At 32.1% G+C, this 12,364-nt stretch overlaps 2 protein-coding genes across 2 annotated transcripts in view; both read left to right on the top strand.

Annotated features, from left to right (window-relative positions):
• The window catches only part of LOC117182275 (solute carrier organic anion transporter family member 74D-like), a 25,441-nt gene extending 18,516 nt beyond the window's left edge, over positions 1–6,925 (top strand). The window contains exons 8-9 of the mRNA XM_033375395.1: positions 3,312–3,898; positions 6,649–6,925. Coding sequence (XP_033231286.1) covers positions 3,312–3,898; positions 6,649–6,839 — 778 coding nt within the window. The 3' untranslated portion in view covers positions 6,840–6,925. The remainder of the gene's footprint in view (positions 1–3,311; positions 3,899–6,648) is intronic.
• Positions 6,926–9,771: 2,846 nt separating this feature from the next.
• LOC117181800 (solute carrier organic anion transporter family member 74D-like) overlaps positions 9,772–12,364 on the top strand; it is a 15,175-nt gene continuing 12,582 nt past the window's right edge. Inside the window, exon 1 of the mRNA XM_033374771.1 lies at positions 9,772–10,074. The gene's annotated coding sequence lies outside the window, so the exon portion shown is untranslated. The remainder of the gene's footprint in view (positions 10,075–12,364) is intronic.

Raw genomic sequence — 12,364 nt, 5'->3', positions numbered from 1 at the left:
TGTGAAACATAAGACGATCACTTATACTGTCATTTGTTTCTGAATTTCATGCACTTTGCGAAACATAAGACGATCACTCGTAAATCATTCATTTCTGAAATTTATGCAGTTGTGAAACATAAGAGGATCACACATATTGTCATTTGTTTCGGAATTTCATGCGGTTGCGAAACGTAAGACGATCACGCATATTGTCATTTGTTTCTGAATTTCATGCAGTTGTGAAAAATAGGAGGATCATTCATATTGTCATTTGTTTCTGAATTTCATCCAGTTGTGAAACATACGAAAATCATTCACATTGTCATTTTTTCTAATTTTCATGCAGTTGCGAAACATAGGACGATCACTTATACTGTCATCTGTTTCTGAATTTCATGCAGTCGTGAAATATAAGAGATCACTCATATTGCGATTTGGTTCTAAATTTCATGCAGTTTCAAAACATAACATGATCACTCGCATTTCATTAGTTTTTCAATTTCGTGCAGTTGCGAAAAATAAGACGAACTCTCGCAAATCATTTATTTCTGAAATTCATGCAGTTTTAAAACATAAGAGGATCACTCGTATTTCATTAATTTCTGAAATTCATGCAGTTGTGAAAAATAAGACGACCACGCGCATTTTTGATTTGTTTCTGAATTCCATGCACTTACGAAACATAAGACGATCACTTATATTGCCATTTGTTTCTAAATTTCGTGCAGTTGTGAAACATAAGACGATCACTCATATTATCATTCACCTCTGCAAATCATGCAGTTGTGAAACATTAGAGGATCACTCATATTGTCATTTGTTTCTGAATTTCATGCATTTGTGACACGTAAGACGATCCCTCGTATTTCACTCACTCATGAAGTTCATGCAGTTGTGAAACATACGAGGCTGACTCATATCGTCATTTCTTTCTGAATTTCATGCAGACGCGAAACATAGGACAATCACTTATATTGTCATCCGTTTCTGAATTTCATTCAGTTCTGAAACATCAGACGATCACTCATATTGTCAGCTGTTTCTAAATTTAATGCAGTTGTGAAACATAGGAGGATCATTCATATTGTCATTTGTTTCTGAATTTCACGCAGTTGTGAAACATAAGACGATCACTCATATCGTCATTTCTTTGTGAATTTCATGCAGTTGCGAAACATAGGAAATCACTTATATTGTCATCTTTTTGTGAATTTCATGCAGATGTGAAACCTAAGACGATCACTCATATTGTCAGCTGTTTTAAAATTTCATGCAATTGAGAAACATAAGACGATCACTCATATTGTCACTTATTACTGAATTTCATGCAGTCGTGAAACATAAAACGATCACTAGCATTTCATTCGATTCTGAAGTTCCTGCAGTTGGGAAGGATGAGCCGATCACTCGTATTTAATTCATTTCTGAAATTCATGCACTTGTAAAACATAAGAGGATCAGTCATATTGTCATTTGTTTCTGCATTTCATGCAGTGGTGAAATATCAGACGATCACTCGTATTTCATTCATTTATGAAGTTCATGCATTCGTGAAACATAATAGGATCATTCATATTGTCATTTATTTCTGAATTTCATGCAGTTGTGAAAGATAAGACGATTACTCATATTGTCATCTGTTTCTGAATTTCATGCACTTGGGAAACATGAGATGATCACTAATATTGTCATGCGTTTCTAAATTTCATGCAGTTATGAAACATAAGAGGGTCACTCATATTGTCATTTGTTTCTGAATTTCACGCAGTTGTGAAACACAAGACCATCACTCATATTGTTATGTGTTTCTGAATTTCATGCAGTTGTAAAACATAAGACGATCACTCATATTGTCATTTTTTCTGAATTTCATGCAGTTGCGAAACATAAGACGATCACTCATAATGTCATTTTTTCCTGAATTTCATGCAGTTGCGACACATAAGACAGTCACTCGTATTTCATTAACTTCTGAAGTTCATGTAGTTGTAAAAACATACGAGGATCACTCATATCGTCAATTGTTTCGGCATTTCATGCAGTTATGAAGCATAACATATGTCTTACTGTCTGGACTAATAACATGTCTTGTCTTTGTTGGTTGGACTGACCTATAGTCTTGTCTTAATTATCTGGACTACAAAATATCTTTGGTAGTCCAGATTGTCTTTTGCCATTATTATTTTGAAAAATCGTCACATTGCCTGGGCAGTCCCATTACATTGTCTTTAGTAGCTGGATTGACTTTTTCTTGGATAGTTGGACTGAACTGTCTTCCACCTTTAATATTTCAAACAGTATTTACATTGCCAGGACAGCACTATGATTTCGCCTATTATCTATTATTACCAGGACACCGCCATTTGTTTTCTGTTATTAGCGGGACTAGCCTTACCAGTGTTTCTAGTATTGTTGGTGATTGTGCTGATCACATTTTATTGAAAAATCTGCACCCCATCTTCAAGTTTCAAGCGGGACATTAGATTCGCTTGTGGTCATATTTGTCGCGTTCAGCTTCACCTATCTCGAAAACTTTTCATTTTTGGACTAGTACCTATTATGATTTTTTGATCAGAAGGATTTGTACTATATTATATCGCAATTTCAGCCAATTTGACCGGGACCGGATTTTAATGTAAATTGTGGGGTCCTTTGTATTCAGCCTACCAAATTACATAAAGATATCATTCCTGACTTGTTTCCAGACGATTTTAACATCAACGGTAAAGTCGTACCCGGAAAAGCTGATTTTCTAGGAAAGTTTGCAGGTCTAGGCGAAACCCTTAATTTCCGGGGGAGGGGGGGGGGGTTTAGTTTCAGCTTCGTATTTAGCACACCAAAATACATTAAGATATTATGCTTTGACATATTTTGAAATGATTTTATAAAAAGGGTAATTTATAGCCAGAAAAGCTGATTCTCTAGGGAGTTTTCTGCTTTTAAGGGAAAACCCTGACGTGGTCGGGAAACTAAGCTCCGATTTGTATTCAGCGCCCCAAAGTGCACATGGATACCATACTGCTATCTATCGCGAATATCACTTTTTTGTGGGCCTGCGGTATAAATTAGTTTAAACCCACGAACATAAAAAAGGGTACATTTTTCGTAGAAGAGAAATACGTATATTACTCCTCTGTGAAAATGTAGCTATAAAGAACAATAAAAGTTCTACTGAAGATTCGATGTAGTAATTGGTTAATGCTCATCTCATGGAACTGGCGTTCTCGGTACAAATCCGGGCTAAGGCAGATTTTTTCTTATCTTTCAAAAATGATTTTATTAAAATAATCGTTTCAGCATCGAAATTTGTATTAATATACATTTTTCAGGGTAGATATGATGTTCCCATGCAATGCAGACTGTAATTGTGAAGGTGTTAAATATTTTCCTGTTTGTCACGAACCAACAATGACAACATTTTTTTCTGCTTGTCATGCTGGATGCAGCACCATCCTTCCAAACGGGGGATTTGGAAACTGCAGTTGCATCACTGAACAATTAAGTATGACAAATTTTAACCAATCAGGATTCAGTACATCTGCACTAATTGAAAAAGACAACTATTTCACGACAAACATTTTTAATGAAGTTAAGACTGGAGCATGCAAGTTTGATTGTTTAGCACCCTATTTGACATTTACAATCATCAGGTGCCTGACAGGACTGCTCTTCTGTTCCGGAAGAATTGGAAATATTTTAATTAATTTTAGATGTGTGGCAGGCAGAGATAAGGCACTAGCTCAGAGTGTAACTATGATGGTGATGTCAGTTTTTGCACTTATCCCAGGTCCCATTATCTATGGGGCCTTGATAGATGCAACTTGCCTGGTCTGGAATAATGCTTGTGGTACCAGGGGAAATTGTTGGATTCATCAACCAGATATGTTTCGGTACTATTTTAACATCACAGCAACCAGTAAGTTAAACTCAAATTACTGATACTCAATTTGAAAATCATCAATTAGTATAATACCAAATGGGGTAACTATGGAGCAAAATGACCTATGATCTTCATCTATTATGTCGATCTATTAGGCCGTTCAAAAATTACTTTACGTTATTTTGAAAACTTTTTCCATCTCTTCCCTTCTTCGTCACAGATCATCATACAAAGCTGCACCCCCTCGGATTACGCCAAAGTTCGACACCCCCCCCCCCCCCCCCCCCACCTTTAAGTATCAATGACTTTTTTTATTTCATTTGATAAACGCTATAGGGTAAATTTTCACGAAAATAGTGAAATCAATTCTTTTGAATAATGTTAATTTTCTGTCAAAAAAGGTGAATTTTTAATGAAACATATGAGTTTTTAACTAAATAGTTTAATTTTTAACTTAGAAAATGAATTTTCAAACAGATGGTCCAATTTTCAAGTCAAAAAAATTAAACTGCAATCACAAACCAAAAGTAAAACGAATTTTCATAAAAATCCTGGAACTTTACTCTAGATCTAGAATGATGAATCTTTAAAAAAAATGTAAACACAAAAATAAGTTAATTTCAAAACAAAAACAGACTTTAGTAAAAATTATGAATTATCAGCACAATATAATATTATAGTTTCAAACAAAAAGATGTTGGATACAATTAAAAGGCGAATTTTCAATAGTTGAATAATCAAACGAAATAGATTTATTTTTAACTAACTGGTGCACTTTCCAACAAAAATATAAAAATTTGTGCAAAAAAAAAAGAATTAGCAAGCAAGAAGAATTTTTAATTGAAGAACGAAAAGAAATCTGAACAAAATTGTTGAATTTTCAAGTCAAAAAGGTAATTTCTTTACAAAGTATCGAAAAATATTAAAAATGTGAAATTCTAAAAAAAAAAAGTAATTTGTTAAAACAAAATCGTTAAATTCTAAAACGACAAAACCGAATTTTCTTTCAATTATTTCAATGTTTAAGAAAAGAGAACTAATAATCAACTAAATATTTGAAATGTCAAGGGAAGGAACGAATTGTCTAAAAAATGGTTTCATTTTTAACCAAATAGTTGAATTTTAAAACTATAAAGATGGGTTTTAAGGGCATGTGATACTTAGAAAATTGTCGATTTTACCAGTTTTAGGTTCCGACGGCTTTTTTCTTTAATAATCAATATTTTGTCTTAAAAATTTGGGACATGATAGGGACCATGCTAACGGACGTCCCCACACACTTTTTTTTTGGTTTAATTCAAAAAAGTTTTAATTTAGCAAAATCTGATTAATTTGCATAGCGCTTAGGAATTAGTATCGATTTTACCAGTTTTAGGTTCCGACGGCTTTTTTTCTAGAATAATCAATATTTTGTCTTAAAAATGTGGGAAATGATAGCGAACATGCTAACGGGCGTCCTCACACACTTTATTTATGTTTTTTTTTCAAAAAATTTTTTGATATTGCTAAAAACGTATGTACATTTGGAGGTTATGTATGTTACAATTCTTCTGTGCGTTACTTCCAAACTACACAATATTTTTGGATGAAAACTTTAGACTTGCAAATAAACATAATAACTAATTTCCCGGAAGTAACCCTTTTTGCAGGCAATCAAAAAAGTTTATTTCATAAATAATTTCCAGATTATCGGAAAGGCAGAGATGAAAAACGACGTAACCTCAAAATAATACATATGCATAAAATTTTAATTTAGCACAATAATTTTTTATGTTATTATCCCTCAAAAAAGAGTCCGGGGACGTCCGTTATGATATTTTATAGCATCTCCGAATTCAGTTTTTAAAAATTTTCATTTTTGTGGGAAAAAAGCCGGGGAAACTGTAAGTATCACATGCCCTTAATTAATTGGAAGAATTCTTATAGAAAAAGATTTAAATTTAACCGAAAAAAGTTTCATTTTGAACCGAATGGTTGGATTTTCCAGCCAAGATGAATTTTTTATAAGTTTATTGGATGTCAAATCCAAAAAGAGGAACAGAATAATTTAATGTCTAACCAAATAGTGCAATTTTCAACTCAAATCATGAATCTTTGAATGAAAAGAAATTAATTATTAACAAGGGTGTTCAACTTTCAATCAAGTATTTAAATATTTAATCAACTAAAACTTTATTAGTTGCATTGTCAACTAAAAGCGATACGTTTTTAGCTAAAAGTGGAATAGATACATCTGGAAACAAATATGTTGTAGAATTGTTAACCGAAAGAGATGAATTCTGAATCAAAATATAATAGAAGACTTTTAACTTAAAAGAAAGTTTGCATTGTAGCGAAAACCCTCATAAAAAGGGGAAGTTTCTTGAAAACAGAAAAAAAATTATTTAAAAACGGAAAAATGGCAATAGCAATAGAATTTCAAATATTTGTTATTCATATTTATATTTTCCATGGTGATGCAACATTCTTCGTTAACCCCCCCCCCCCCTCTCTCTTGGCATAAAAAATTGCCAAAACAAAAACTTCTCCTCCTGGGAATGTGCGCTTTTTTTAACATCTCCTATACATTTTTTCCTTTAGCCCTTCGTCTTCATCCTCTGATCTCAGCACTTTTAACATTAAAATTTAATCTCTCAACGTTGACCTTTCAACTTTGACCTTTTAAATTTTATCTCTGACTTATAATCTGACCATTTTACGATGCCACATGCATCATCTTTTTTGAGAGTAAGCAAGGCCATTTTATAATTTATTAGCATATAACATAAACTTATTAATTATTGCAGTCTTTACCACCCTGGGAGTCTTATTTGATTTCGGATTATGGCACGTAGGTAAAAATGTGAAGCTGTATGGAGAAGAAATAAAAGACGTGCATCATGATTTTGCAAAGTCTACACTGTTAAAGGAAACTACGAAATCAGAAGTTAAAAAATGTGATAACTCGGTACAGAAAAATACTGAAGCATGTGAATAAAATACGAACCTGTTCATGACCTGCTAAAATAAAAATAAATGTTAACTTGTTATCAATTAATTAATTTATTGTACAGTTCAGAATACAAATAAATAAGTAGATCGAATTATTGATCGCTAAAATCAATTGGGCTTTTATTTACTATATACAGCTATGTTTGAATTGAAATCATGCGAATGACAATTGCATTAGGATCACATGAAGTTGGCACTTTGTTACATTTGAATTCAAGGTGCAACTTCAAATAGTCCTTATGCAGTTTCCATTCTCATATCATCAATTACTTCTATGATTGAAAATGTATTACTGTCATTTTAAAGCATATATACAATTCACTAAAAATTATGGTTCTTATCAAAGAAAATTGATCTTTTGTTGTGAATCCTTTGTTAGTATACATTGGATAGCGATAGGACGGACATAATTTACTGAGACTTTAGGTACTGTTTGGATTACGGCACTTCTCCAGGAATTAGGATAAACCCGGGCCTGGAGAGAGGAATTATATCTGTGTGATACACTAAAGCCGCATTTATATCCGCCATCCGAGAACGTAAACATTCACCTATATCCTCCCGGAAGGGGATCCCACCAATCCTACTCAGCGAAGGGGAAATGGCCGCGCTGCGCTCTGATTGCCTTGTTTGTCACGTGGTATTGCGAGGTGGTGGATGCCAAGCGGATATAAATGAAAATTATGAAGGGATATAGGCGCGAGAGGATATATGTGAGAGAGGATATAACTGAGGTTCCAGTGTAATAGGAAAGATTATGCGTGCGGCTAAATGGATCATTTTGATGGAAATTCCGTCACTACCAACATCATTAGACTTCTCCCTAGTAGCACGGAACGTTTCCTGAGCGTGTAATATGTTCGTCACTTCGGAACGTTCCACTGGAATATTCGAAGAATGAATTATTATCGTTATTGTTATTATCATCAATGAATATCCGATAAACCGTGAGTGTAGGTCAAAATTAATGTCAGTTTATGATAAAGATACCATGTTACAAGGTAGTATATACGGTACTCAAAACTCAAAAATTACATTTAGTTTTACATATCTCTTACAATTTACGAGATAATTGTTGTTAAAAATAACAATAGTGTAAGGTTCCTCTCAGGTCCCAGTGGAACGCTCCTGGAAAGTTGCACTGAAACGTTTCCAAACGGCTGATATTTTACACGCTTAGAGAACATTCCGGGCTCTTTAAAGAGACTTTTCTTTAATACTTCAAGAGCGATGTCTAAGAAGAAGCTTGAATCGCCGAAAATAGCAGTAACACATTGAAAGTTTTGTAATGGTCATTTGGGTCAAAATTCGAGTCACAGGATAGTTTACAAGGTATTGGAGTATCAGGCTGAGTCTTCTCAAAAGCAGCCATATGCTTTCATGCTTGTCCCTGTTTTTAGTCGAGTTAAAATTGTACTGGTTAAATGAGTCCCGTATTTTGGTTTGGATTAACTTCCTCAGTTTACAAAATTGTGCCTGGATTATGCTGTTTTTTGGTTCTTTTAGCAGGTCGTTCTTTATTGTCACGTTCCTTCATTAACTTTTAAACTCAGCGATGATGCAAGCGCTCCTTTCGACAGAAAACCTTTCCTCCTGCAAGCCACAGGTACATGATTTTCTTCTGTATTCTGAGTTCGAGGGCCATGCTGTAGATTGTCTAATTGAGGGCGTCATGGACTCCTGAATGAAAATGGGGTTGCCCAGACAATATCAACCGAAGAGAAATCCCTTTTCTTAATCCACCGCTAAATGAATTTGTCCGGATAAATTCATTCAGTATTCATTCAGCACCTTCACTTGCCTCTATTATTCTTGTCAAGTAAATATTTAGATTCAACCTTACGGATAGGTTCGGAATTGAAAAGGCCCTTCTTAACACAAGATACCTTATACACTCAGGGAACGTTCCGAAGGTTTCCGGGGAACGTTTCAGACACGTTCCCGGAACGTTCTGTGCTATTAGGGTCAGGGAACGTTCTGTGGAATTAGGTTTGTGACAGGCTATAGAATCCGATGCTAGTTTGGAAATCGTTTCTTTGAATTCTGGAACCTTACCCATTTTTCGGAATGTCAGTTGGAATCGCATCTCGTTGGAAATTAACATTGACTGTCTTCAAAACATCCACAACTGGGAAATTAGCACAGATAATATATTACAGAACGCAAAAAGATATCAGAGTCGCTGCACATTTAATTAGCGAGTCAATAATGCAAGGAACCACTACTTATTGATTGAAAAGTAAAGACACGTCAGACACCGATCAGGGCTGTAACAGCTTTTTCCCTAATAGCACGGAACGTTCGATGGATACCTTCGGAACGCTTCAGGAACTTCCGGGACGTGTAAAATATCCTTCGGTTAGGAACCTTCAAGGAACGTTCCACTGGGAGTTTCGGACCTAAGGAGAGCCTAGTGGGCTTTTTTACTAATGTATTAATGCATCAAATTTTATTATCAAAATAATAGCCGTTTGAGATTCAAGAATTTTATATAATTTAGGAAAATGGAACAATAAGTACTTTTCCCTAAGTATGTAAGTATTCCGAAGCCATTACAAAAATGATGAAGTGTTCAAAAATCTCTTTGTAAATTTTCATACTGAAAAAAGTTTCAGTAGGATTGACGGTTTTACGATCATGTGATTTTACAAAAAACGACTGATAAGCTTATAATTATTTCCTGTTCAAAGTTAAAAGAGCATCAAAGAGATAATAATATGCAGTATACATACTCTGTCAGTAATATCATACCAAAAGAAAATTACTGTTCATAAAAATTTCCACAATTGTAAATAGACGGTCACCTCCGACCAAACTGACAATCATACCTATAGCTTAAACTAGCAAGATTCCTACTTTGTTCATTTTCCTCCAGTCTCACGAACTTCCTGATCCGATTCAGAAGTTCTCTAAAAATTCTAATTTGCATAAATTATAACTTTAAAATCAGTCTGATTATTTGAATTTCTAAAAGTACATATCAAACACAAATATCTATTTTACGGACAACAAATAAAGTTTCATTTGCCGATTACCACTTTTCAACCAAGCTTGCAGGAACACTTTTTAAAATAATATTTAAACTGTAACAAAAGTAGCGCGCGTGTTAATAATAAAAGTTTAAAATAGCAGAGGGATAATTAAAAGAAGAAACAAAATTTTGTTAAAAGTTCGCGACTTACCTAAGAAGTCCTTCATATTGCAGGAAGGGACTCTTTTTTGTAAGTTATATTTTTGAAATTGAATAACTTTTTGTCCATTCTTTTTACCTGCTAAAATCATTTTCTTTCGTAAAGTAGATGTGAAGTTTAAATAAATTAAAGATATATTTCAGTTAATAGTTAAGTTTAGTATAAACAAACACATTTCACGCGTAATTTTTAAATTAAAAATTTAATTTAACATAATTAAAATTTTTTTTTAATTCATTAACCTAATATCGAAAATAAGAGACTAAAAATAAAGTACAATATACTTAAAAATTGATGAAAATAGATGTTTGACAAAATGAATCTCCAAGAAAATAAATTAATTCTTATCAAAGTAGTTTAACTTTTAACCAAATAATTAAATCTTTAAATGCATTGCTTAATCTTTAACAAACAAAACATACATTTTTATAAGTTTGTTCAACTTTACACAGAATTTGAAATAAAAATCTATTGAATTTGACCTAAAAAGCCAAATTAAAACAAAAATTGATTGTCAACCTAATAGTTGCACTTTTATCCAAGACGATTAATTTTCTACAAAAACGAACAAGTTTTTAATAAAATACATAAATTTTCAGCCAAACAGTTGAATGATTGATTAATGGAGATAAATTTTCAACCAAAAATGGAGCACTTACATTTTCAGTTTAAAGAAAATAATTTTCAACTAAAAAATACAAATTTTTAACAAAATAGTTGAATTACCAACCAAAGAAGACGAATTAACAAACAAATAGTTGAATTTTTAACCAAAAGGATTAATTTAACACCAAGATCACTAATTTTCTACCAAAAAAAACAAAGTTTCAACAAAATAGATGAATTTCCACTTAAATAGTTAAACTCTCAACAAACAAAGACACATTTTCAACTAAATTTTCGGCGGAAAGTATTAATTTTTAACACAACAAAAATAGTTACATTTTTAACCGTATATATGATCCTTCAACTAAACTCATAAATCTTCAACCAAACAAAATAATTATCCACGCACTAGTTTAAATTCCAATCAAATAGCTAAATCTTCAACAAAAAAAATGAATTTTCTTACAAAAAAATGTTTTATTTGTAATCAAAAACTATTAAATTCAACTATAATAGTCAAATTATGAACAAAGTAGTTTACCCTTCAATAATAAAGATTACTTTTTAACCACAGTTGTACTTCTGACCGAAAAGATGAATATTCTACCAAGAAAATTAATTGTCGGCCCATCTAAAACAAAACAAATGAACTTTTAACAAATCAGTTCAACTTTCAACCCAGTAATTGCATTTTTTCCTCAATGATGAATCTTTATCTATAAAAAATGAATGTCCAATAAAGTAGTTCATCTTTTAGCCAACAGCTTGAATTTTTTAAGAAAATAGATGAAGTCTTAAGAAAAACTATTGATACTTTAAACAACAAAGATTCAATTTTATATAAAAACAGTGAAGTCAAAAATATAAATTTTTAGAACAAGGTTAATTGTCAAACAAATAGTTGCATTTTTGAATACAAAAGATGAATTTTGTTTCAAAAACACAAATTTCTGACGAAAAACACTAACGGAACAAAACAAAAAATAGTTTAAGATTGTATATCTTCGATTAAACCTAATGTTTTTTGTTCTTCCCATGAAAAATGCCAAAATAATCTGAAGCTATGGAAAGTTGCGAATCTTCTTTGAAGTATAATTTTTTTCTTTTTAATGTTTTTTTTTAGATATAATCGATTTTTGGTGAAAAACGTTAATATAACCTTAAACTGTTTAAAAAGTAAAAATCTTATTCGAACCATAACTATTTTTGCTTTGCAAAACTAATTTTTGATGTAGAATGTTAGCATGAGCTAAAATCGTTAAAAATTATGAAACTTTAAAACTAATGATTTTTCTGTAAGAATATCAATTTCCAGTAAGAACCTTTGTCGAAAAATTGTTATTCTTTAAAATATAAATATTTTTTAGTTAAAAAATAGCCATTTTCGGTGTACACTGCTAGCATAGCCGAAAACTGTTGACAAATTTCTAGAAATACTCAGTCTTCTTTGAAACTTTATGCTTTTATAATAAGGTTCTTTTTTTTAATTGTCATTTCTTGCGAAAAGCACTAACTTAAACATGTTTAACACTTTGAATTCGTAGATTTAATTTACAAAATTGTTAATTTAAAAAATAAAAAACTTCAAGTAATTAAAAGTCAATTAGGTTTTCAACAAAAATGTTTTGCATTTAAGTTCAAAAAAATATTTATTAAAATAAAAATCTTATTTTATATAAAAAGTCTTTACCAAGTACAATAAATATTTAAAAAT

This window comes from Belonocnema kinseyi, chromosome 10 (genome assembly GCF_010883055.1).
Source record: "Belonocnema kinseyi isolate 2016_QV_RU_SX_M_011 chromosome 10, B_treatae_v1, whole genome shotgun sequence".
Classification (NCBI taxonomy): Eukaryota; Metazoa; Arthropoda; class Insecta; order Hymenoptera; family Cynipidae; genus Belonocnema; species Belonocnema kinseyi.
Note: the sequence above shows the minus strand (reverse complement) of the source record. Positions and strands in the feature narration are given on the sequence as shown.